The sequence below is a fragment of the Narcine bancroftii genome, chromosome 5 (assembly GCF_036971445.1).
Source record: "Narcine bancroftii isolate sNarBan1 chromosome 5, sNarBan1.hap1, whole genome shotgun sequence".
In the NCBI taxonomy this organism is placed as follows: Eukaryota; Metazoa; Chordata; class Chondrichthyes; order Torpediniformes; family Narcinidae; genus Narcine; species Narcine bancroftii.
Window position 1 is genome coordinate 224,984,547 of NC_091473.1, and position 26,653 is coordinate 225,011,199.

The following is a 26,653-nucleotide window of genomic DNA, read 5'->3' on the forward strand; positions in this document are numbered from 1 at the left end:
CACCATGGATGCAGCCTTCATAACCGGGATAGTTCTCATAATGGATTCAGGAGGCACTGGAGAAGGGATTATTAGAATGGATACGTGAATCAATAGCAACTAAGAAAGGACCGACCCACTGATATTTCCAGTCAGCCCAAATATGAAGCCAAGATTTCCCGATAATAACCTACTTTGGAACACTCTGTTCAAAGCCATCATTTCCTTCCCAAACACGTTAGACTGCGCAGACTTGGCTGCCTCAGGATCCTTGTAGACAGTTCGAAGGTCGTGACTCGAAGGGTCACGACATGAAATGGTGACTGACCATTTCTATCCATGGATGCCTCCTGGCCCTCCAGCTTCTTGCTGCTCACCTACTTGCCTTCAGTTTTCTAATTTGAATTGGATGAAGCCTGGTGCTGAACAAATTGTGCCTCTTTGTTTATTAATTATGGTTTTTTTTTCGTTACAGTTTTGGCCTGGCCCCCTTCCTGGACAACCAGGGTCCTCACAAGAGTAAGTATCTGTAAGGTATTCCAGCAATTTAACATGATGTGACCGATTACGTTGTTCATCTTGCTTTGAGCCAAGTATGTGGTTGGTCTGAATTAAAGGTGAATGCCCCCTTAAATGCAGGGGGAGTTGACTGATTCCTTTCCTCCCCAATATTAGCTCTGTTGGTTGTGAAACTTGTTCACAATAGTGAAATAATTCCAAGGTACTGCTGGGTTGATCGTAAACATAGATTGTATCAGTTTTGCTATATACAAAGAATTTCATTCTTTGGTGCACAGGGATTGCAGGGTTAAACCTCTTGGCTGGTTCTTTAGACCATACAGTAGACCATGATGGATCTTGATTTGTCTCTTGATTTTGTCAATTACAATTAGACAGGTTGTATACTGAGTGCTGGTTACTGTCCATCATTTTTGTGCAAAAACAGTTACAAAAACAAATCATTTTTGTCCTGTGTGCATTCTGTCCAAAGCTAAACCAAAGGTTGAGCATGTTTTTTGAGAAGATCATCTCGTGCTTTTCACAACCTACTCCATGCAGAGAATGGGAAGGGTGCAGGAGGGGAAGAGGGCTCGTTTAACTGGTGTTATTGAAATGATTGCGATGGCTTATTTTGGGTCAATGTCTTTCTTGCTCTGTATTTTTTTCCCTATATATATCTGGTGCCAGCAACATCCCAGAGTTGGCAGGGTGTGGATGGAGGCCCAGAGACGCATGGAGCTGCACATCCACTGAGGGCCGCAGGTGAGGAAGATGAGAGCTGTAGCTGGCCCTGGGCTGTATTATGAGCGCCACTGGTGTATATTGTTGCTGTGTTTGTATCCCGTGCTGCATTTGTTCGCCTTCTCCTTCAGACGTGATCTCTCTCTCTCCCCCCCCCCCCCCCCCCCCCACCCACCTGCCCCTCCCCTGCACTCAGGCTGAGCAGGAATGGTTGAGGATTTTAAGCTGATCTCTATCGGGTTGAATTTAGTGTTTGGTGGAAGAAGAGCAAGTATTCTTCGATTGGCCTCCTTTGTGAAGAGCACTTGTATTTTGTTTTTGTGGCTGGGTCCTATATAATATTTTAATGTGCATGTCGGGCAGCTGGCAACTTCCCTCATGGAGAGTTCTGTAAAATAATATTTATTCCTCTTCAATATCTGCAGCTGCCTGCAGGTCACATTCCGATTGAGAGCGCTTGGCCCTTTGTTGTTTCTCTAATTACAAAAGCTTCTGACGTTGTTCCAGGTGTCTTGTGGACGGTCTGCAGAAAGCAGTCGCAATTTTAAAAGTTGCACGCGAGTATTGATGTGGTTCAAATGCAGTTCGTTTTGATCCAGCATTCATCTGCCAAAAGTGTCTCGTCCTCATTTTCTGAGTCTTCAACTCAAAACCCCTACCCCCATGTCCAACCCAAAACCCACAACCCTTCAGTCAGACAGTCCGTTCCCTGAGAATTCCTTTGCTGAACTTGCCAACAAGCTCCCATCGCAAGATACCAGCCTCTCCTAGACTGAATGAGATATCCAGCCATATTCTGTTCAGAGCAGATTTGTCCTCGTGCAATTGTTCCCCCTGTTCCCCTCCCCCCTCAACCACCACTTCTCTCTGCTGTCCTCGTTTACTTTTCCCATCTCCTTATTTTCCTTGTGTGGGGTCCCACTGATTGATTGGAATAAAATCAGACGTAAACTGAAGATCTCCAATAAGCAAGCTTCCATGCGAAAGACAGAACGAAAGGCTAGAATCCTGAGCATATAAGGATGGAGGGACTTGGCAGGTCAGGCAGCAACCATGGAGAGGGATGTCCAGAACATTTATGGTCGTAACCCTTTTCCTGTACTCATTTCCTGCCCATTGGTTCAGTTCTTATCCAACCTGCAGTTGAACCATGATTAAATGTGGCTCAGTGAGTTTAGCTGAGGGCCACAACCTGGATTTGGGAACAGAAATTTATCTGTGAATCTAAATCCTATTTGATAGAAGTAAACCCCATTGGACTCTAGATTTAGGGGAAAGGAATATTACGTTTGGCAAGGAGTTTTGAAATAACCTTTGGCATCTAATTTACCAATACCCATAGAAAATTGTCTACAAAATTATGTCTCAGCACCAGGAGAGAATGGGTATAGGCTCATTAGTTGTAATCTACCCAGGGTTGTGCTCCACTTGGGGGAGGTGTTGAAAGGCTGGCCATATCTCAGATGGCACCTTAAATGGAGGAAAGGACATGGAGAACTATGATTGTTTGGGAGTGGGGGGGGGGGTTCTTGCTGGTAATGGAGGCAAGGTGTGGATGGTGCTGGGAGAAAGGGAATGGGAAAGAACTTTGTGTGGAGGTCCCAGCCTCTGTTAGATCTTTTGCAATATTGGGGAACAATTAGGATTGGTTCTCTGGAAAGCTGGATTACATCTCGACTTGTAGTGAAGAGTCTGACCCTATGACTCAGATGTAATTATATTGGATGTCCCTGAAAGAAATGGACAGTTCCTGTGGACTAAACGTATCCCAAGCTTTTTCTTTTGAATAAGGTTACATAGTTCTGTTTGCGAGGGAAGTGGATGGAGAGGTGCCTTTTGCTTTGCATCTTTTCAGGGAATGAGAGTTCAGCGTAACGTTCATTTCTGCCTAATATGTTTCAGTTGATTCTCAGCTAAATGGTGACTTCAAATCAACCCCTGTTTTCTTTTTGACTGTGTAATACTTTGTGGTTAAAGCCCTGTTGGAGTTTCCCCCTGAAGATCTGCTGACGACGGCGGGCACAGTGTTCATTCAGGTGCTACAGTAGTTCACCAACTTCAATGTCCATGGTCCCCTTTTAACCTCTTCTATCATAGTCCTGATAAAGAGTTTTGACTTGAAACATTGACTATTTATACACATGGATGCTGAGTGCCTCTAACAATTCTTTGTTTGCACTTGGTAGGGAGTAGATGAGGTCTGTTTCAGTGAACGTCAACAGAGTTAGATGACCAATGGATGGATGAGTGTTTGCCTGAGATTTAATTGAGGACTTGCTCAAGGGCATCTAGCCAACACTCACACCACATGTCTCAATCTGATGAAGTAATAACTTGCTCAGACAGGTGACGAGAGCCCCGGAGGGCACTGCTCTCCTGCAACATCTTTTGAGCTTGTCATCTCCTTCACTGACTTGATTATGGCAGCATTTCATCTCAAATCATCAGATGACCCACAAAGGAACTTCATGTCCATTGCTCCTTTCTCCTTCCTCTGCTTTCCAAGGATCTCATCTTTTGGTCATGATCTAACTCGTATAAAATTATAAGAAATAGGAACAGGGTAACGGGCCTGTGGGGCTCTGCCATTCATTAAGATTATGGCTGATCGAACCCTGAACTCCGCTTCACCTACCTGCCTGTTCCCCATAACCCTTAATTCCCCTATTATTCAAAAATCCATCCATCTGCATCTTAAATGTGTTTATTGAGCAGACTCTGCTCCTTCATTGGGCAGAGACTTCCACAGATTAATTACCATCTAGGGTTAGTATTCATCCTTGACTCTGTTTTAAATCTTCTCCCCCAAATCTTGAGGCAATGTTTCCCATTTCTAGTCTTACCAGTGGAAACAAGCTCCATACTTCAATCTTATTTATTCCTTTTCTAATTGACATGTTTCTCTAAGAGTCCCCCTGCCTTACTCCAATGGTTATAGTCCCAGGCTACTTAAAATCTTTTTCATAAGCTAACCTCTCATTTCTGGAACCAATCAGGTGATCCTTCTCTGCACTGCCTCCAAAGCCGGTGTTTCCTTTCTCAAGAAAGGAGATGAGAAATACACACAGGGCTGCAGGTGCAGCTTTACCAGAACCTCCCTGCTCTTAAATTCAACCCTGCGAGCAATGATGATCAACGTCCCATTTGCTTTCTTGATCAACAGATGCAATGAAAACTAACTTTTTATGATTCATGCACCAGCAACTCCCTGATCTGTCTGCACAACAATATTCTGCACTTATTCACCCTTTAAATAATAGTCCGATCTACGGTTTTTCCTTCCGAAGTGGATGTCCACATAATTATCAATGTTAGACTCCATGGTTTCCACTGTTTCTTCCTCTCTACAGACTGCATTGCCATCTTCTGTGATGTCCCAACCACTAAGGTCTTCAAGTGCGGCATCAAGTTTTCTCTGAGGTTCCTGCAGAGCTCTTTCGAGTCCAATTGCCTTTCTTCTTGGTGGTGAATGCAGGATGAACTGTTGAGGCAGGTTCAATATGAACACTCCTCACCAAGGTCTGCAGATTCGTCATATCCAGCACCATGAATATTTCAACTTCTCTCACATCTTCCATTGCCTACATGGTGTAGACAAGATAGAGCAAGAGAGGTCCATTCCAGGGTTGGGGTTCTGGGCATATTCTCAGCTTGCTATGTGAGTTCTCAACACACACCAAGCTGGAACCTCAGGAGTAGATGTATCCACTGGAACTGAAATAACTTTGGTCTTCCTCTCTCCAAATCAGCTGTAAGAAGGTCCTTTGGAGTCCCAAGATTGGATAATGTTGGCTTTTTGGGGTTTTCTGTTCTGTGTACCATTTCAGGATATTCATTTGTGATTGACACAAGGTTCATTCCTCAAAGTAGGATATCCATAAAACAGCTATGATTCTTCCAGTCTGTATTATATCTGACATGACTTAAATGGACCAAAAAACCGAACTGCAGAGATGAGATGAGAAGTAACTTGAATGATTGACATGTGCACTAAGAAACAATTAAAAAAATTTTGTTTTGCATTCTATCCAGACAAGTCAACCTAACCCAGTTGTGAAAAATAAAACAAAAGCGTATAGTTTTCCAGAGAAAAGGTTCAGTTAGTGATCAAGGTCAGCTTTTGATCCGAGGAACCCTGGTAAAACTGAATTCAGTGGGTATCAGGGAACATGTATCCTGTGACTGGAGTTAGACCTCACATGGAGAAAGATGGTAGTTTGAATCAAACATTCAAGTCGGAGGATGAGAGCACAATTACAATGGGGGAGAAAAAAACAATCATTTTGTACATGGCAAGGGAAGCAAGAGAGCACTGTTGTGGATTCATTCAAGAGCCTGATGGTTGTGGGGAAGAAACTGTCTTTCAGCCTGTGGGTAGATGATTTCACACCTTTGGGCCTTCCTGATGGGAGGAGGGAGGTGGCACTGTGAGGTTTTTCTGTCAGTATGTTGGAGGTGGAGTCTGTGGAGGGGAGGGAGGTTTGTGTGATGTTCCGATTCTCCACCTGCAGCTTCTTCAGATCTTGGTGCATCTCCAGTACTACGCTGTGAGGCATCCAGCAGGTATCCTCTCGATGGTGCCCCAGTAGAGGTTGTTGAGGGTCATTAGGGGCATGCCAAACTTCCTTCAACTTCCAAAAAAGTGCAAGTGTTCGTGTACTTTCTTCACGGTCACTTATTGGGGAACTGTGGGTTAGTTTCAATACCCACAGGACTAATTTTTCATCTTTACTGTTCCTGGGCTCTGCTGATTGATGCCACTCCTGCCACTCACAAGGGTAGACAAGAGGACAGGGGGCTCAAAATGGAAAGAGGTCTCAACAGCCATTGATTAGATGTATAATGATTATTCTGGCCCAAAGTGGCCATTGTGCGGAGGACCATTGGATGAGGTGAATGCTTTGTGATCATTACAGACTTTTTTTGAGGTAATCTGGAAAAAAAAATGGCATAAACTGGTAATTTCCATTGACCATTGGCTAGGATCAGTGTACCTATCATTAAATGGCCTTTGGTTGAAATCTTGTGGTGTGCCATAAGATTGGTGGTTGAGCTTATTGTCCAGAGGCTTTGATGATGAGTGTTTGAGGTCAATATCCACAATAGTTGAGGTTCTCTATCTTTGGCTGTGAAGGTTTTGTGACAATGCTTTCTCACACTGCCAAAGGCCCATGTTCAATCCTGATCTTTGGGATTACCCGGCTGGAATTTGCACCAATCCTCTGTGACTGCGAAGATTTCCCTTCCTGGTGCTCGGGTTTCCTCCCACATCCCAAAGGTGTGCAAGTTGGGAGATTAATTGGCCAGTGTTGGTATAGATTCTATCAATGAAGAGAATGTGGGGTGAATAATATAAAAAGTTGGATTGATATAAGATGACTAAAGTGGCTGGCTGACGGTCAGTACACACTCGATGGTTGAAGGGCCTGTTTCCATGTTGTATGACTTGCTCTTTTTTTAAAAAAGAATTGATGGTGGACAAATTTTCAGTACAAGGCAGATATGGTGAACAAACAGGCTTCACTCACTCTATGTTCATCTTCCAACCTGCACTCAAACTTGAATTCTCGTAGTAGTATTCTCTTTAAAAATGTTTGCCATTGGTGAGTCCCGCTTGTGCTTTGTTTATTTGGAAGATTTTATTTACACACAGGAAACTGAAACAAGGTGCCAGGAAGCAGATGCAATAGTAGTGATTAAGAGGCTTCCACATGGACACATGAATGTGAAAGGGAGGAGGGATATCCATCAGGTGCAAACAGCAGAGATTCAGTTAATTTGGAAATCACGTTCAGTCCATTGGGCTTGTTCCTCTGTTCAATGTTGAATTGACCCTCTTGAGTTTCTTCAGCAAATTGATTAGTGTAATTGCTATGGTAACAGCACCACCATTTTTATGTGGCTTGAGGCACTCTTCTGTACAATCTTCTGTTTTGAAACTTTTTCAATCATGTGGCAATTTTTCTTTCTGCCCCTCAATAGTAGGATTCTACCATCGGCCAAAGGGCTATCCTTTGACTGAACCAAACAGTGGGAATGGCCACTCAGTTATTTGGTACAGTGCCAGAGTAAGCCCTGTGTCTACACGTGGTCAGAATGATTCAGGGCACTGTCACACGCACTCTCCAGTGAGCTGGCGGATGCTTTTGCACAAGTGTGTACTCTCACCCAATGTGACCCGATCAACATTCTCACACATGCATGTTTCTGTCACATGCAACTTCTCAATCAGATGTCCACATACTCGTACATTTGTACACCTCGACGTAACACGCCGTTATGACTTCAACACAATTGGATATTGATCTTGGGCTGCAAGCATTTCCTTAATCTGGGATGTAAAGAGGTTTGCGGTTGCCTTCCATACTCCAATGTGATCAATTTTTATAAGCAGCACGAGGATTCGGTGGAACTTTGATTCGATATCCAACTGCTGGTTTATCAGAGTCTCTGTGGATTATCTCCTCAAAATGCCATAGTAAGTGAATCTGTATTGAATTCAGAGTGTGTAACTGGTATACAAATCATCAATTTTATTATCACATGATTGTACAAGAACAACACAACGAAACAGCGTTCTCTGGTCCTTGGTATAAAACATGCAGACACACCAGACAAAACACGCAAGCAGACAAACAATATATTTTCAGGATAAATGTTCATATATACAAATAAATAGTTTTGTGAATGTGAGGGTCTCAGATGGTTAGTCTGAGCAGTTCCTATGGCCATTCAACATTCTTGCCCCCCCATGGGAAGAAGAATACATTTGAAACTAGATCATCTCCATCGAAGCAAGCGATGGTATTTCTGCCGCTGCAGTTACCTTGATGCTGTGACTTTGGAATTCCTGGGGAGCTGTACCCATCGATCTCATCAGGACCTGGGGGGTGGGGGGGGGGGGTACATGATGCAGTGAGAGATAAGACTTGGAACCTCAGCCCTCCTGGAATTGATCAAAAAAAGAGGATTAAAACAACTTAATTCTATAAGAATAATTACTTGCTAATGACCCTACCTGAAGATGGGTTCCAAAATAAATAAAACTCGACTGGCAGCCTCTGGACTACACCAAAAGAAGGAAACTAAACAGGAACAAGGCCTACTGTACTTTAAAACGCCTGTAGAAGTTGTTCAACCTACCTCTCAGCTGGAACCGCCTTCTCCTGGGCCCAGCACCGCGACGTCACTGCCTCCCCTGATCGAATGGGATGTTGGGGAGGCTTCTGAACAACTGCGCATGCACAGGGCAGTGTGCATGCGCCACCCACTGGCTCGATTGGTATGGTCTGGACTCAGTAGGGAAGATGAGTCTTCCCAAGAAAGATGGAGATTCAGGTTTCAGCTCAATAGACTTGACTTCAATGGAAGAAGCAACAGAAGTTGCCAGTACAATAGTAAAGAAGGAGGAGGCAAGAAAAGTTAAGTCCAAACACAACACATGTGTTGATAGCTTTAAATAAGAAAGAAAATATACAAATAAAAAGCTTGATAAAATTTTAAAAATAGAAGGTGCAATAGAATCTCTGAATGAAAAAGTCAATCTTGTAGAAGAAAAACATGATGAAGTTATTGATAAAGCCACAGATTTTGATAAAAGCCTCAATGCTTTCGATCAGGAAAAAAAAACTTTTAGTTAATATTGATGTCCTGGAGAACCACAGTAGAAGAAGTGATGTCAAGGAAGGAATAGAAGGTCCTGACTCAGTAACCTTTTTTTGAGATTGGATTCCAAGAACATTGGGACAAGACAAAGAGGGGAATAGCATAAAAATTGACAGAGCACATAGAACATATATAAACTCCCCATCCTCTCAAGGCCAAAAGCCCCGCTCAATATTAATTAACTGTGTATGATTTCAAGATCACGAGAGAATTCTTAAAGCGGCAGTCAAAGGTGCGAAGGAAAGGGGAGCACTACTTTCATATGAAGGAGAAAAGACCTTCTTTCACCCAGTTATGAGTGTGTCACTTTTAAGGAAAATATGGGAAATTAACCCCTTAAAGAACTTATGGTGGATAAAAGGATACGATTTTACGTCACCCTGCTATTTTGAAAATTATGATTCTTAATGCCGAAAAAAGATCTTTTATTAATATTAAACACGCTACTAACTTTATAAATCAATTACCTGACCTAAAAGTTGATAGAATTTAATGGGTTTGTATTAGTAGATAATTACTTATTCCTCTTGTAAATATGGAATATGAAATATGGGCACTTAAAATGAATTTCTGGGGTGGGGGAGTCGATGTTTGTCTGCATCACATTAGATGTGCCTCTGTGAGCTAGCCACAGCCCTCTATAATATTTTGGATGGTGTTTTGATTTTTTTTCTCAATACCTATTGCGGGGGGATAGTCTTGTGTTACAGATATGACGGTATCTACTTTCCTTTTCTTTGTCTATGTGCTTTTTGATCTTATTCTTTACATTTCTACTGGAGCTGTTGACAGATCTGAGTCCACTATTGGAGGAATTATAATATTGGAATCTCAGGGAAAAAAATATTTGAAGGATATAAATGTGGTAATGGTAAACATAGTAAAGTTTATTAGTATTAAAATAAATGGTTTGAATAACCCTATTAAAAGAGAGAAGGTACAAAGATCTACCGGGACCAATGTCTGAAGAGGGCGCACAAAATCAGTGAACCGGTGCAGACGCGAAAGGCCAACATGGCCTGTTTCCGCTCCGTAAATGGTTATATGGTTATCTTCTTTTCTTTGGCTTGGCTTCGCGGACGAAGATTTATGGAGGGGGTAAAAAGTCCACGTCAGCTGCAGGCTCGTTTGTGGCTGACCAGTCCGATGCGGGACAGGCAGACACGATTGCAGCGGTTGCAAGGGAAAATTGGTTGGTTGGGGTTGGGTGTTGGGTTTTTCCTCCTTTGCCTTTTGTCAGTGAGGTGGGCTCTGCGGTCTTCTTCAAAGGAGGCTGCTGCCCGCCAAACTGTGAGGCGCCAAGATGCACGGTTTGAGGCGTTATCAGCCCACTGGTGGTGGTCAATGTGGCAGGCACCAAGAGATTTCTTTAGGCAGTCCTTGTACCTTTTCTTTGGTGCACCTCTGTCATGGTGGCCAGTGGAGAGCTCGCCATATAATACGATCTTGGGAAGGCGATGGTCCTCCATTCTGGAGACGTGACCCATCCAGCGCAGCTGGATCTTCAGCAGCGTGGACTCGATGCTGTCGACCTCTGCCATCTCGAGTACCTCGACGTTAGGGGTGTGAGCGCTCCAATGGATGTTGAGGATGGAGCGGAGACAACGCTGGTGGAAGCGTTCTAGGAGCCGTAGGTGGTGCCGGTAGAGGACCCATGATTCGGAGCCGAACAGGAGTGTGGGTATGACAACGGCTCTGTATACGCTTATCTTTGTGAGGTTTTTCAGTTGGTTGTTTTTCCAGACTCTTTTGTGTAGTCTTCCAAAGGCGCTATTTGCCTTGGCGAGTCTGTTGTCTATCTCATTGTCGATCCTTGCATCTGATGAAATGGTGCAGCCGAGATAGGTAAACTGGTTGACCGTTTTGAGTTTTGTGTGCCCGATGGAGATGTGGGGGGGCTGGTAGTCATGGTGGGGAGCTGGCTGATGGAGGACCTCAGTTTTCTTCAGGCTGACTTCCAGGCCAAACATTTTGGCAGTTTCCGCAAAGCAGGACGTCAAGCGCTGAAGAGCTGGCTCTGAATGTGCAACTAAAGCGGCATCATATGCAAAGAGTAGTTCACGGACAAGTTTCTCTTGTGTCTTGGTGTGAGCTTGCAGGCGCCTCAGATTGAAGAGACTGCCATCCGTGCGGTACCAGATGTAAACAGCGTCTTCATTGTTGGGGTCTTTCATGGCTTGGTTCAGCATCATGCTGAAGAAGATTGAAAAGAAGGTTGGTGCGAGAACACAGCCTTGCTTCACGCCATTGTTAATGGAGAAGGGTTCAGAGAGCTCATTGCTGTATCTGACCCGAACTTGTTGGGTTTCGTGCAGTTGGATAATCATGTTGAGGAACTTTGGGGGACATCCGATGGGCTCTAGTATTTGCCAAAGCCCTTTCCTGCTCACGGTGTCGAAGGCTTTGGTGAGGTCAACAAAGGTGATGTAGAGTCCTTTGTTTTGTTCTCTGCACTTTTCTTGGAGCTGTCTGAGGGCAAAGACCATGTCAGTGGTTCCTCTGTTTGCGCGAAAGCCGCACTGTGATTCTGGGAGAATATTCTCAGCGACACTAGGTATTATTCTATTTAGTAGAGTCCTAGCGAAGATTTTGCCTGCAATGGAGAGCAACGTGATTCCCCTGTAGTTTGAGCAGTCTGATTTCTCGCCTTTGTTTTTGTACAGGGTGATGATGGTGGCATCACGAAGATCCTGAGGCAGTTTACCTTGGTCCCAACAAAGCTTGAAAAACTCATGCAGTTTGGCATGCAGAGTTTTGCCGCCAGCCTTCCAGACTTCTGGGGGGATTCCATCCATACCTGCTGCTTTGCCACTTTTCAGTTGTTCGATTGCCTTATATGTCTCATCCAGGGTGGGAACCTCATCCAGCTCTAGCCTTAGGGGCTGTTGAGGGAGCTGGAGCAGGGCGGAATCTTGGACTGAGCGGTTGGTACTGAAAAGAGATTGGAAGTGTTCTGACCATCGGTTGAGGATGGAGATCTTGTCGCTGAGGAGGACTTTGCCGTCTGAGCTGAGCAGCGGGCTTTGGACTTGGGGTGAGGGGCCGTACACTGCCTTTAGAGCCTCGTAGAAACCCCTGAAGTCGCCAATGTCCGCGCTGAGCTGTGTTCGTTTGGCGAGGCTAGTCCACCACTCATTTTGGATCTCTCGGAGTTTGCGCTGAAGATGGCTGCATGCGCGACGGAAGGCTTGTTTCTTCTCTGGACAGGACGGCTTTGTAAGGTGAGCCTGGTGGGCAGCTCGCTTCTTTGCCAGCAGCTCCTGGATTTCCTGGCTGTTTTCGTCAAACCAGTCCTTGTTTTTCCTGGAGGAGAAGCCCAGTACCTCTTCAGTGGATTGCAGTATGGTAGTCTTCAACTGATCTCAGAGGGTTTCAGGGGACGGGTCCGTGAGGCGGGTTGCAACGTCGAGCTTTGCTTTGAGGTTTGCCTGGAAGTTTCCTCTCGCTTCGTCTGACTGCAGTTTTACAACATTGAACCTCTTTCTGGGGGCTTTATTGTTCCTGGGCTTTGGCTTGAAGTGAAGGTTGAGCTTGCAGCGAACCAGCCGGTGGTCAGTGTGGCATTCCGCGCTAGGCATGACCCTGGTGTGGAGCACATCTTGTTTGTCACTTTCTCGCACCAGGATGTAGTCCAGGAGGTGCCAGTGTTTGGATCGGGGATGCATCCAGGTGGTCTTAAGGCTGTCCCTCTGCTGAAAAAGGGTGTTTGTAATGACAAGCCGCTGTTCTGCGCAGAGCTCCAACAGGAGGCGCCCATTGTCGTTGCACTTGCCGACGCCATGCTTGCCCAGGATTCCTGGCCAGGTTTCTGAGTCTTTGCCGACACGAGCGTTGAAGTCGCCCAGGATGACAACCTTGTCGGCTGTAGGGGTACGTTGGATGAGGTTGCGCAGGTCGGTGTAGAACTTGTTCTTTTCTGCTGGTTCCGCCTGGAGGGTTGGAGCATAGACACTGATGAGGGTGATGTGATGCTTGTTTTGAAGTGGGAGTCGCATGGACATGATTCGGTCCGAGAGGCCTGTCGGAAGGTTTTCGAGTTTGGAGGCAATGAAGCTCTTGACCATGAAGCCTACACCAGATAGGCGTCGTTCATCCGAAGGCTTGCCAGACCAGTAGAGTGTGTAGCCCGCGCCGCGTTCTTGGAGGCTGCCTACATCTGCCAGGCGGACTTCACTGAGAGCGGCTATGTCGATGTCAAGTCTGAGGAGTTCATGTGCAATGAGGGCAGACCGACGTTCAGGTCGGTGGCTGTCAGTCTTGTCTAGCATGGTTCTGATGTTCCAGCATGCTAGCTTGAGTTTGTGAGCATCTTTTGAGGGGGAGGACGTGGAGGGGGAGGACGTGGAGGGGGAGGACGTGGAGGGGGAGGACGTGGAGGGGGAGGACGTGGAGGGGGAGGACGTGGAGGGGGAGGACGTGGAGGGGGAGGACGTTGAGGGGGAGGACGTGGACCTGTCCTCGGGCCTGCGCAAGGGAGCTTTTAGGTGGAGTGCAGTGCGCGCAGTACTGGCCCCACCCTTTACACCCATGGTTCGTGTGCCGTGGCCAAGCAAGCTGGGACGTGGCAGCGAGGTCCTTGGGTCGTAGGTTTTATATCGGAGTGGTTATATGGTTATATGGTTATTAAAAAAGGGGAGTTGACCTGGCCTTCCTTCAGGAAACACACTTAACGGACAATGAACATCAGAAATTAAAAAGAGACTGGATGACCCAGGCCATTGCGTCTTCTTTCAATTCTAAAGCAAGGGGAGTGGTAATATTAATAAAGAACAATCTTCCAGCTACAATTCAGAATGTCACAACTGATCCACAAGGTAGATATGTTAAGGTACTCTGTCAGATACAATCTGAATCTTGGACTCTGTTAAATTTATACACCCCAAATGGAGATGACAAAAGATTTATAAAAGAAACTTGTTTTCAATTGGTTGATGCACACCATAAAATAATAGTAGTGGGAGATTTTAATTCATGTTTGGATCCAGTCTTGGACAAGTCAACAAGACATTTCTTCAACATCGTGAGAGTCCTCATCTTTTTTTCCCTCTCAGGGAATGCATTCCAGTTTCCAAACACTTTTGGGGGAAAATAATCTCTCAAATTCCTCATACTACCTACTCCTTTGTTAAAACTTGTACCTCTAGTCTTGAACTGCATTGCTTCCTATTTAACCATAACCATATAACCATTTACAGAGCAGAAACAGGCCATGTTGGCCTTTCGAGTCCACACCGGTTCACTGATTTTGTGCGCCCTCTTCAGACATTGGTCCCGGTAGATCTTTGTACCTTCTTTCTTTTAATAGGGTTATTCAAACCATTTATTTTAATACTAATAAACTTTACTATGTTTACCATTACCACATTTATATCCTTCCAATATTTTTTTCCCTGAGATTCCAGTATTATAATTCTTCCAACAGCTCCAGTAGAAATGAAAAGAATAAGATCAAAAAGCACATAGACAAAGAAAAGGAAAGTAGATTTATCTTATCTATGCCCTTTGTAATTTTTTTGCACCTCAGTCAATTCCTCATTGGCCAACCTGTGCTCCAAGGAAAACAACAATCTTTCCCAGCTAAATTCCTGGTGAATCTCCTCTGCACCCTCTCCACTGCAACCTCATCCTTCATCTGGTGTGGTGACCAGAAATACACACAGTACTCCAATTTGTTGCTTAATCAATGTTTTAGAAAGTTATTTCACAATCACCCTCTGCTTGTGTTCACTGCCCTGTTTCACGAAGGCAAGCAAACTCTATGCCTTCATCACTGTTTCTCCTGATTCTGTCACCTTCAGGGATTCTTTGACTTGTGTCTCTCCGCACCTCCGTGCTCCCTCAGGTCCTGCCGGCTGGAGATCAGAGGTGGTCATCTTGTTGAATTTACTTTTGTCATGTGAACCACTGTTAGAACTACTTCAACTGGCTACTTGAGGGAGAGCAGTGTTTTATCACAGGCTCATCGCACAATCCTAGTCAGGCTTATTCCCCTCCCTGTGAAAGAAATGCCGATTACAATTGGCACACTGCTTGCTCTGCTTTGCCAAGTCTTCTAGTTGAGAAGAACAGGTCCCACTCTGCCACCATCTGGCTGCTTCTTGTCTGGAATGAAAAGTTCTATGGTAAGTGTAACCTACAGCTAGTCAGCCACTGGTGTGTGTAACTAATTGGACAAGCTCACTGTTGCGAGATGTAGAAAGATGAATACTTTCTTCATAACCACACCCAACTATACACTATATTTGTGTCATAAGATTGTTTTTTTCCCCATCCTCCATCAATGTCAACTTAAAGAACCAGTCAGATCATAGCACCCTTTATATGTTATGTCCTTTATAGACACTTCCAGTTTTAATTTCTAGATGAGATGATGGTGTTAGTTGCAGTGTCTGAGTTTGAAATCATCTATTCCAGGTCCATGGGCACATTAGTTTGAAGGACGATACATTACATGAGATGTCACATTTCATGTTTCATGTCATATTTCATATTGTTGAACAAGAAAGTCTGCAAAGGCTGGGGTCAAGTGCAATACATAAATGTGCAGGTCATCCATAGGAAGTAATGGGTAACCAACATTTCAGGCGAGGCCCTTCATTGGGTTGTACCAATGTTACAGACTTGGGCACTTTGTCAGTTTCTTTGATGAAACATTGGTTGGCTATGGAAGCTGCATGACCTTCTCTATGCCATTGGTCCTCAAATTCTTTTTTCCACCCTGATCAACTAACTGCAAACCCATGGACCTCCTGTGGGGGGGGGGGGTAAAGGGGCAGGCGAGCTCGACCCCCTGATCCAACCACCAATAGAGCGTTTGCTTTGATGGGAGGAATTCTTTTTGAGAGTTTTCATTTTTGTCACCAAATGTGCAACCTCATTTTGCATTTTAATTGTTTATTACATTTATTAGGCTGCCGCACTGCGGACTATTTACATCAAACCCGTGGACCACCGGTGTCTACAGTCAGAAATAGTGCTCTGTCACGTGGAGTTTCGTGATGGTTCGCGCGGCTATAGCGTGTCACAAGAATCATATCTTCAGGCTGTAATGACATGGATTTGAATTTTAAATGTTTCTATGCATTTGCTTTCATTGTGTTGCTCACATTGTTGTGCTTGCACGGAACCTTACAGCACAGTACAGGCCATTTGGCCTCGACCCATGAAAACCTACTCAACGGCAATCCAATCCTTCACAACCTCACACCCATAACCCTCGATTTTTCTTTCATCCATGTCCCTATTGTACCAGCCTCCACAACCACACACACCAATGCATTTTCAGGCACCCACCATCTCTGAGTACAAACCTTGCCTCTGACATCTCTCCGAAAAACTTGCCTCCACTCATCTTAAACCGATGTCCTCTGGGATTTACAGTTGTCTCCCTTGGAAAAAGGTGCAGGCTGTCCACCTCATAATTTTATCTGCCTCTATTAAGTCACCCCTCATCCTTCGTCACACCAAAGAGAATAATTTTTTTGTATAGTTTTAGAGATAACAGGCCCTTCTGGCCCACAAGCCCATGCCAATTAACCTATAAGCCCCATACATTTTTTTTGGAAGGTGGGAGCAAACCAGAAAAAAAACCTACACAGACATGGGGAGAATGTACAAACTCCTTACAGATAGTGGTGGATTTGTACCATTGTTGCTATTGCTGTAATAGTGTCATGCTAACTGCTACAGTAACCATTAAGAATGTTGATTAAGTTTTGTGGAGTATCTCTGAGATGTGAGGAGTACAGAGTGAATGTCCCTGGGCGTATATCTGTTGTTACCTTGGTGTTACTGTGTAGCTCTGTGAAACCTTTTGCATCCGTTATTTTCCATCAGTTTGGAATGTTGCACATCAGCACGAAGGGGATGGTTCTTCTTCATGTTGATACAGCATCAATGGGTAGATGCTGGATAAGTGAATTTACCCGTTGCTTGAGAGTGCGTATCACGTGGATTGGCGGACTGACCACTAGGGAGGTGCCAATTTACAACTTGTGTGTTCTTTTTACCTATTTTATTTTACACAATTTTTTTTTGTTGCCAGTTGCTTGAGGCTGCTGGTTGCTTGAATGCTGGATAATGGGAGTTTTACTGTATAAATGTCCCTACGCCACAATTGGGAATACTCCACTTGCGCCCACAGTCATGACCCCAAACAGTCCTACCAAGTGAAGGAGCATTTCACGTGTGAATCTTCAAGGGGTCATCTACTGAATCTGGTGCTCGCGCTGTGGTCTCCTCTGCATTGGAGAGACTGGACGCAGACTGGGAGATCGCTTTGTAGAGCACCTCAGCTCTGTCTACTGCCATGGATCTCCCAGTGGCCACCCATTTTGATTTCCCCATTCCATTCCCTTGCCGACGTGTCTGTCCATGGTCTCATCCACTGTCAGACTGAGGCCACCTGTAAATTGGAGGAACAACACCTCATCTTCTGACTGGGCAATCTTCCAACCGGATGGCATTAATTGGTTTTTGTTAAACCACCCCCAACCCCCTTGCTTCCCCTGTCGTCTTTCCATTCCCCATCTAGAAATTCTACCCAGTCCTTTTGTTGGTCTGGATTCCTCCCCCATTGGTTGAATTCTGAGACTTTCTGAAATACTTTTTCTGATTTTTCCTTGAAGAAGGGCTCAGGTGTGAAAAATCGGCAACATATCTTTGTCTCCTCTAGATGCTAAATAGACATGCTGAGTTCCTCCAGCATTTCAGTGTTCTTATCTCAATCACAGCATGTTTCTCTCACATCATAATTGGCGCATGGCCAGCTCAGTGTGATCTTGCGACGCAGTTTGTAGCCTTCCTGAAGCCACCACTGTTAAGCAGCTGCCTCTTATCAGCCTCAGTGTTTACATTGAACAGCACAAAGGCCAAGATTTGGAGCAGCAGATTTCACAAAGCCATACAGCGTGTAAACATGGTCAAACAATGCGATAAAACTCATCCTTTACTCATCCCATTTTAGTCTCCCCACTTACTCATCGGCAGGGTGAATGTCCAAACTCCACACAGACACTACTTGGCGGTGAAGATCAAACTCTGCAGTGCCCCCCAAAAAATGTGCTGGAGAAACTCAGCAGGTCACACAGCATCTAGAGGAAGTAAAAGGCAAATCGACGTTTTGGGTCTGATCTCTTCTTCAGGAGTGGGCCTGAATTGTTGACTGCCTTTTATTTCCTCTGGATGCTGCGTGACCTGCTGAATTTCTCCAATCCTCTTTTGTGTACTACAGCAGAGCCCAGTATCTGCAGATTTTTTCATTTACCTCTTGCACTAAACTCTGGTTGCTGGAGCAGTTAAGAATGTTAACCTCCATCATCTGTGATCTGAGGATAGAGGAATTTGGTGCTTAAAGTTGTGTCTGTTAGTTATACTTAAAACTCAACCCATTCTCCTGTTCGCACAGCATTTCTTTTTGTTAAACTAGAGCAGTTAATTTTAACATCCTTGTGCATGGGATGTTTCAGAGCACTTGTAACCATGTCCTTGTTTTATCCTGTGTATGGAAGCAGTTGTAGTCTGTGGCCTGCAGATGTCACTGTAGAGTAGCCTAAGTTACAAACCAAGTGGTGTTAGTCAAGGGATGAACTGGTCCTGGCATTTGTCAGTGATGCATTGGGCCCTTTCAAATTGCCATATAAAATGGGGTTAACCGGGCAATTTGCACGATTAGCAACCCAGTTACAGAGCAATTTGAAAGGGCCCAACCCAGTCAGAACCCAACTTACCTCAGAGGTGATCAGAGAACCCAGTCAAACTTACCCGGGTGTCCTGGTCCAGCGGTTTGTAAAGGGGAATTGGCCGACCCGGTTACTCTGGTGACGTCAGCAGTTGCGTCACAGGGAACCCCCAGGCTGAGGTGCAGTTGCTGCGATCAGGTGGGGGAGTGGGGGGCCGTGATCGGGGGGGGGGTGAAGAGATGTAGCTGCCGCAAGAGGGAGAGGGGTCGCAGCTGGGGGGAGAGGCCATTACTGCAGGCCCCGTGGGAGTCAGAAATCGCTGACATGGTGGGTGGCGGAGGTCGCTGCCGCGGGGGGAGAGTGGGGGGGGAGAGGTCCCTGCTGCAATCGGTGGGAGAGTGGAGGGCTGTGATTGCCACTGCTGCAAATGCCGCTTCAGTTCGCGGCTATGGCTCAAAGCGGGACTGTGGGAGCAATGGGCGTCTTCTTTAGTGGAGAAAATCTATTGCCTGACTTAGAATTCGCCCGGTAATGCAGCTGACTTTGAACCTCTATCTGAACTGGTTTACTGGGCCACTAAGTTTTATCCTAACTGTTGTATCGAAACCTAGAAGAGGAACCCTAGGGTTTCTTCCTGGTTCAGTTGGCCTTTCAGCATTCTCAGAGACATATAGGAACTGGGAGGGCAGTTGGATAGATTATTCATACAGAAATACTGGAGGAACTCAGCCAGTCACTCTGTGTAAATAGTAAGTGTACATTTTGGGGCTGAAGCCCTTTTTCAAGGTGTAAACAAAGAGCAGGAGGGAAGAATAAAGACTGAAGAATGGCAGAGGAAAGAGTCTAGACCAACAAAAAGTGTGAATTGGATATAAGATGAAAGGTGAGAATTGATTTTGGCTCTGAAAGGAGAAAGAGGGGGAAAAGGAAGAAAGAGAGAGAGCTGAGGGAAAAGCAACAGGGGAAGAAGAAGGTGGATTAACGAAAATCTGAGGTCAATGTTAATATAGCTCTCTCTCTCTCTCTCTCTCTCCCTCTCTCCCTCCTCCCCTCCCCCCTCCCCTCTTTCAGGAAGCCAAAATCAATTCTCACCTTTCCTCTTATCATGTCCAACCAACTCCTTTTGTTGGTCTGGACTCCTTCTCCTGCCAGTTTTTATTCTGACACTTTCCTATTCTTTGCTTATACCTTAAAGAAGGGCCCAGGCCCAAAATGTCGGTAATATATTTTTACCTCCGATGGACGCTGCCAGTCCGGCTGAGTTCCTCCAGCGTTTCTATGTGCTTTTACTACAATCACAGTGTCTGCACACTTCTGTGTTTCAATCCGGGATAGATTATTCAAGATACCTTACAGAAATGCACCCTACAGACAATGTGCCAAACCTCTCCATCACAGTCCTGTCACCGTCAGAGGTCGCTGCACAGTGGAAGATGAGCAAGAGGGAATAGCTTTGAGTGGCCTATTGATTCCCAAATCTCAAGGTATCAGGTTAAAGAAGGGTAGTGAATGTTATCTATTGTGCTTTCTACTCTAAAGTATATTGGGTCGTCACTCAAATGTCCACTATGTTGGGGTTATACTGGTCTTGGAGGTGGTGCAGAGGAGGTTCACCAGGTTAATGAGGAGAGTCGCCTGGGACTGTGATCACTGGAATTCAGAAGAATAAGAAGGGATCTTGTAGAAACATGTAAAATTATGAAAAGGATAGATAAAATTGAGGCAAGAAAGTTACTTCCATTGATAGATGAGAACTAGGGGACAGAGACTCTAGATTCTGGAGAGCAGATTTAGGGCAGAGATGAGGAGGAACTGCTTTTCCCAGGGAGTAGGCTATCTGTGGAAGTAATTCTCTGCCCAAGGATGTTTCATCAAATCTGCTAAAGACATAGATTTGTGCATGGTTTGGGGGGGGAGGGGGGTGGAATTAAGGATGATGGAGGATGTAGGTGGAACAGTGTTCAAAGCCAGATCAGCCATGATCTGACTTGATGGGCAGATGGTCTGATCTTCATCACTAAGTCTGGCTTGGTAGTCACTGAATGATTGGGCTGGCCGTCTCCTGACAGACCTAGCTGATAGACTGGGCCTGCAACGTACTGGGCTGCGTCAATTGACACACCCTCCTCCTCAGCTGCCTGTCTTTTTCAAATGGATTTGTTCGTGACCGCCGTGGTAGGAGTGATCACTACGCAGCCCAAAATCTCATCTTCATTCTGAAGGTGCTTGCTGTCATCATGGTGGATTTGAAACCCCAAAGTTTGACAGCCAAGAGCTCCTGTGGACTTCTCAGTCGCAACAGCAGCAGAAATGTGCACAGTGAACATCAACAGTCATACGGCCCACAATGTTTACAGAGTAACTGGATCTGGACAAAGGATTGTGGCACCCAATATCAAATACAGTATTGGCACAAATCTTTCCTTCTGGAGGTCTCTCATAAGGATTATTGTATTAGTCCTGATGGGTTACGTGGTCCTGTTTTTGCATTCTGTATATAGTATGTTTGTTACAATTCATCTGCACGTGGATCACGAGCAAAATGTTTAATCTTTTATTAATCATTCTAATCCCGTCCATTTGTTAATTTACTCCGCCAGCATCATTGATTATTCACTTCTCCAAGTTTAATTTCTAGATTCAAGGGTAACAGTGGAAGTTCATGTTTAGGGGTTGGTTGCGCGCTGTTTCGATGTATTGTCTTGTGCTGTTCCATGCACAGGTCCACCAACAGACCTGTCCATCATCTCAGAATTCTTCTTTCCTACAGTGATTGAAAAGTCAATTCTTTATTCTCATCACCAATAGATTGTTTCTAATAAACAAATGTTCAAAGAAAGGATCTTTAATGACATTATTTGAATGCTCCGAGATATTACTCCGTTAATGCTCTTTCAGTGCCTTAAGAATTTGCCTCTAACTGTAAGATATTCCACAAAGAGCTTGGGAGTATTGGCAGCCTTACTTTACAGGGCATGAGAGATCTTTTTTAGATACAGAGGTTGTTCTTTAGTTGGGAGGTCTGAGAGAAACCCTTCGGAATGAATGATAACAATCAAAGGCGTCTTTATGTGGATACCCTTGGACCTGTTAACCCTGTGTAATTCTGGAGCTCACTTGACTGTGAGTCTATGTAGCACCACACTGCGATACATTTAGTTTAAACAGGAATGAACTGCATTGGACAACGGAGAACCTTGGCAAATGTGCTGAAGAGTTGTGATGTGATTCCTGCTGCTGTCTGAGGACACTAACCATGCCACATGTCTTGTTCCTTTCACAGTGTGAAGCCCTTTGCCCAACCATCGTATTCAATTCAGTCTGCGGTACCACCACCCATAACAAGTAAGTACACCATCTCCCACTGTTGATAACTGGGTCTGAGTCGAAGAATTGGAAGCTGATCTACTGTGTGGCCCCTTGTCTTTCTGCAATGCAGGGACATGGGTTGATCTCAGAGTTGGGAAGTATCATGGATGCTCACTGTTCGAGAGCTGAGACCAACTGAGAGAATGTTGGCTTCTGACCCAAGTGACTCAGGCCATGAAAGAATGGGATGGAGAGAATGGTCAAGGAGCTGTTAGCGTGCTGAGTTGGGCACATGGTGGGGTTGAGTCACTGACTCAGGTGACGCGTTAACGTGCTGAATCGGACATGCGGGGGGGAATTGAGTCACCGACCCTAGTGACTTAATGACGTGTGTTGAGTCAAACGTGTGGGAGATTGGTCCCAGTTCAATGTTGGCCACCAAGTTGCCTCCTTAGCTGAAATGTTTTCATTTCAAGCTTTGTTCTATGTTCTTGAGGACAAAATCTGAGCTATTAATCCATTTTAGTTGTAAGACACTGCCACTGCCCGGCCTTCGTCCCATAACCTTTGATGCCCTGGCTAATGAATAACTTATAAATCTCTGTCTCAATTACACCCACAATTGCTTGTGGCAACAAATTTCACAGTTTTACCTGGCTGATGAAATTCCTATGCATTTCTGTTCTAAGTGAGCATCTTAAATGAATGTAAAATACTTAACAATACATGGATAAGATGGGTCTATTGGGACATGAGCCAAATGTAGGGAAATGGTACTAGTTTGGTCAACGTGATCAAGTTGGGCCGAAGAGCCTGCTTCAATGTTGTGTGACCATGACTCTCCATATCCTGTCATTCAGTGTAATGCTTATCAGCTCCAAGAGTTGGAAGTTAAACAAAAACCCTTATTTCTAACTGGTATTGGGCACTGCCTGCACATATAAAACCATTAAACACTTCAGCACAGAAAACAGGCTATTCGGCCCTTCTAGTCTGGGCCAAACTATTATTTTGCCTGGTCCCACTGACCTGCATGATTCATACCCCTCCGATCCATGTACCTGTTCAAAGTTTTCCTAAATGTCAAAATTGAGCTTGCATTTACCAATTCAGCTGGCAACTCATTCCACACACCAACTACGCCCTGTGTGAAGAAATTCCCCCTAATATTCTCCACAAATTTCTCCCCATTCACCCTTAACCCATGTCCTCTGCTTTGTATCTCATATAACTTCAGTGGAAAAAGCCTTCTTGCATTTACTCTATCTATACCCATCATAATTTTGTATACTTCTATCAAATCTCTCCTCATTCTTCGATGCTCCAAGGAATCGAGTCCTAACCTGTTTAACCTCTCCTTGTAACTCAACTCCTCAAGCACCAGCAACATCCTTGTAAATTTTCTCTGCACTATTTCAGTCTTATTGATATCTGGGTTTTAGTTCTGCCTCCCTGCATATGGATACCACTGGGCAAGCACAGTGATCTCAAACAGGTCAGGGCATAGGCATTGACAGGATTTGAGTAAAACTGTTAATTTTGCAGCCCTGCTATGTTGGCGAGTTGAAGCAGTCTATCATTATCCAGGCAGATTCTCTATATCGATTCTTAACTGTTGTCACCCCTAAACTCCCAAATACCTCTCCGTGACCTCAAACCAGTCTTCTACCAACCCTCCTTTTCATGACACCACCATTCTCCCACTCTCCCTGACCTCAGCTCCTGACTCCCTCACGCAGTTCGTGCCCAACTTTCATCTCTAACTGAACTCAGATGCTTGATCCCATCGCACATCTTCCCAAACTCTTCTCCAATCAGCTGCACTGCTCTCATCTTCCCTGGTTTCAGCTCCACCCTCTCTACCCATTTTTCTATCGAGAAAATTTGAGTTCTATCGAGATAAGCGGAAGTGATGTATTTTGGAATGTCAAACTTGGTGGAGTATATGGCTAATGGTAAGATTCTTAACTGTGTAGAAGTCAGAGGGACACCAGGGTCTAAATCTGTAGATCACTCAAGGTTGCTGTGCAGATTGATAGGGTAGTTAAGAAGGCTTATGGTATGCGGGCTTCATTGAGTTCAAGGGTCATGAAGTAATGTTATAGCTCTATAAAACTCTGTTGAGACCACATGTTCAGTTCTGGTCACCTGGTTACAGGAAGGATGTGGAAGCTTTTGAAGAGGGTGCAGAGGGATTTACCAGGATGTTGCCTAGATTGGAAAACTTGTTATGACGCAAGGTTAACAGAGCTAGGGCTCTTCTCTTTGGAGCGAAGAAGGATGAGAAGTGACGTAATAGAGGTCTACAAAATTATCCAAGGCATAGATAGGGTGGGCAGGCAGCATCTTTTTCCTGGAGCGACGGTAGCAAATACTAGAGAATATCTGTTTAGTGAGGGGAACAAAAAGTTCAGGGGAGATGTCAAGGGTAAGCTTTTTACACAGAGAATGAAATGAATTGCCATGGGTGGTGGTGGTGGCTGGTAAAAATAGGGACATTTAAAAGACTCTTAGAGACTCAAGAGGTAGGGAAGGATTAGATTGTTGAGTAGGTTTTTATAGATTGGCAGAATATTGTGGGCTGAAGGGCTTTACTGAGGTTGTAATGAGGCAATTTCCCATGGCTAATAACCCAGCTAATTTCCACTTCAAACCTCAGAATGCCACGTGCTGGCAGATGAAAGGTCATTGTGTGCACATAGATCTGTATTGTCCAATGTACAAGTTAAGGGGGTATCAAATTTCATTCACCAGGGAATTTCACTGTTGTACGAAACAGACACTGGATCTTGGACAGTTTCTGAAGAAAACTTCAAAGCAGAGATTAATAGATTTTTGTCAGTCAAAAAGGGTTCCAGAGAAAGATGAGATATAGAAGGCATTGGAATTGAATTACCATATTAACATCGAACATTACAGCATAGTACTGGCCCTTTCGCCCTCGATGTTGTGCCAACCTATATATTCCTTCTGAAAGAAAAGTACTAAATCCTTTGTACCTCATAACCCTCTACGTTTCTTTAAATCACATGTCTATCCAAGAGTCTCTTAAATGCACCTAATGTTGCAGCCTCTACCACCACCCCGACAAGGCATTCCAGGCACCCACAACTCTTTGTGATTTAAAAAAAAAAATTGCCCCTGAAGTCTGCTCTAAACTTTCCTCCCTTCACTTTGTAGAGCTGTCCTCTGGTGTTTGCTATTCCGGCCCTGGGGGAAAAGAGAGCTGGCTGTTCACCTTACCTATGCCTCTTCTGTCTCTCAGTAGGCAGAATCAATCACCAGCATTAAACCAACGCCCCAGTCAGCTACCCTTGAACGCATTGTGAGCCCATCGTTCTTCGTGCCCTTGTACACAGAGATGCACTCGTCAATTGACTCTCAGCAGGAAAATAAACTTGTATTTTGATATTAATGTTTCATCCTTTGTGGCTGGGCAGTTGGGAGAGGGGAAACTGCTGAACCAAAGGTTCTTCTTCCAGTATTGTTGAGCGTACTTGAGCTTAATTTTGCTGCCTTATTTATTCTGCAGGTTACGAACCCCTGGGTCCTCTCACACCTCCTGCCACTATCCCAGTGTGGCAGGACCGGACCATTGCTTCCTCCAAGCTCAGGCTGCTGGAGTACTCTGCCTTTGTGGAAGTGCAGAGAGACCCAGACACGGTATGGATCCTTCCTCAGACCATCTCTCCTCTTGCTTGCCTCACATTGGATTGGCAAGGCTCCCATCTTGGTTTCAAACAAGGAAGACTTTCCTCTTTCTCATCAGACCTGATGAAGGGTTTCAGAGCAAAACGTTGACCACTTATTGGGGTGACACGGTTAGCCAAGTGGTTAGCGCAATGGCGTTACAGCACCAGTGACCCGGGTTTGAATCTGGCACTGTCTGTAAGGAGTTTGTACATTCTCCAGATTTCTGCATGGTTTCCTCCGAGTACTCTGGTTTCTTTCCGCCCTTTAAAATGTACCGGGAGTTGGAGGTCAATTGGGTGGCAAAGGGTTAGTGTTAGGAAGGGCATGTTATTGTGTTATGTGTCTAAATTTAACATTTAAATTTTATTTGGCATCACTGAGCACCTCCCGCATTCAGGGTGTTGTTCCAGTTTCTGTTTGTCTCTGCTTTGAGAAAATTTGGGCTGGATAACAAAAGCTCCTCCTACTAAGAAAAGCACGGAGTCATAGATTTTACAGCATGCAACAAGCCCTTTGGCCCAGCTTGACCATGATGACTACATTGTATCCCTAAACTCATTCTATTTGTCAGAAGTCCACCCGTATCCTTCTAAACATTTCATATCCATGTACATTTCTAAATGACCTGACCTCTACCACTTCCTCTGGCAGCTCATTCCATATCCCACTACCCTCTGTGTGAAAAAGGTGCCCCTGGGGGCCCTTTATAAATCATTCCTATCTCATCTTAATCTCTTGTATAGGACTCGCCTGCCCTGTGGAAAAACATTGACTATTTATCTTATCTGTGCTCCTCATAGATTAAATCAGCACTGATATGGACCTTTTGGGACACCCAGTCTACACTGACCATCAGATATCCCTTTACATCAGTGGTTTTCAATCTTCTTGTCATCCTATGCCATCGGTGCTCTTTGAGTAGTAAGGGATTGCTTAAGGTGGTATGTGGGTGGAAAGAAAAAGTTTGAAAACCACTGTTTTAATCGTACCTAATTGACTCGTCATGTGCACGGTTTCATAACTCCAAAGGAAATGGGCCAATGACAATTTTTCTCAAGCAAAATATTTTAGTTACAATTGGGTCT

General features: G+C 44.7%; 1 protein-coding gene across 1 annotated transcript in view; it reads left to right on the plus strand.

The window, feature by feature from the left end:
• Positions 1-26,653, plus strand: part of LOC138765539 (transcriptional enhancer factor TEF-5-like) — a gene marked incomplete at its 5' end in the record, with an annotated part of 196,427 nt that overhangs the window by 141,398 nt on the left and 28,376 nt on the right. The window contains 4 exons of the mRNA XM_069942570.1: positions 455-498; positions 1,168-1,242; positions 21,850-21,911; positions 25,408-25,538. Coding sequence (XP_069798671.1) covers positions 455-498; positions 1,168-1,242; positions 21,850-21,911; positions 25,408-25,538 — 312 coding nt within the window. The remainder of the gene's footprint in view (positions 1-454; positions 499-1,167; positions 1,243-21,849; positions 21,912-25,407; positions 25,539-26,653) is intronic.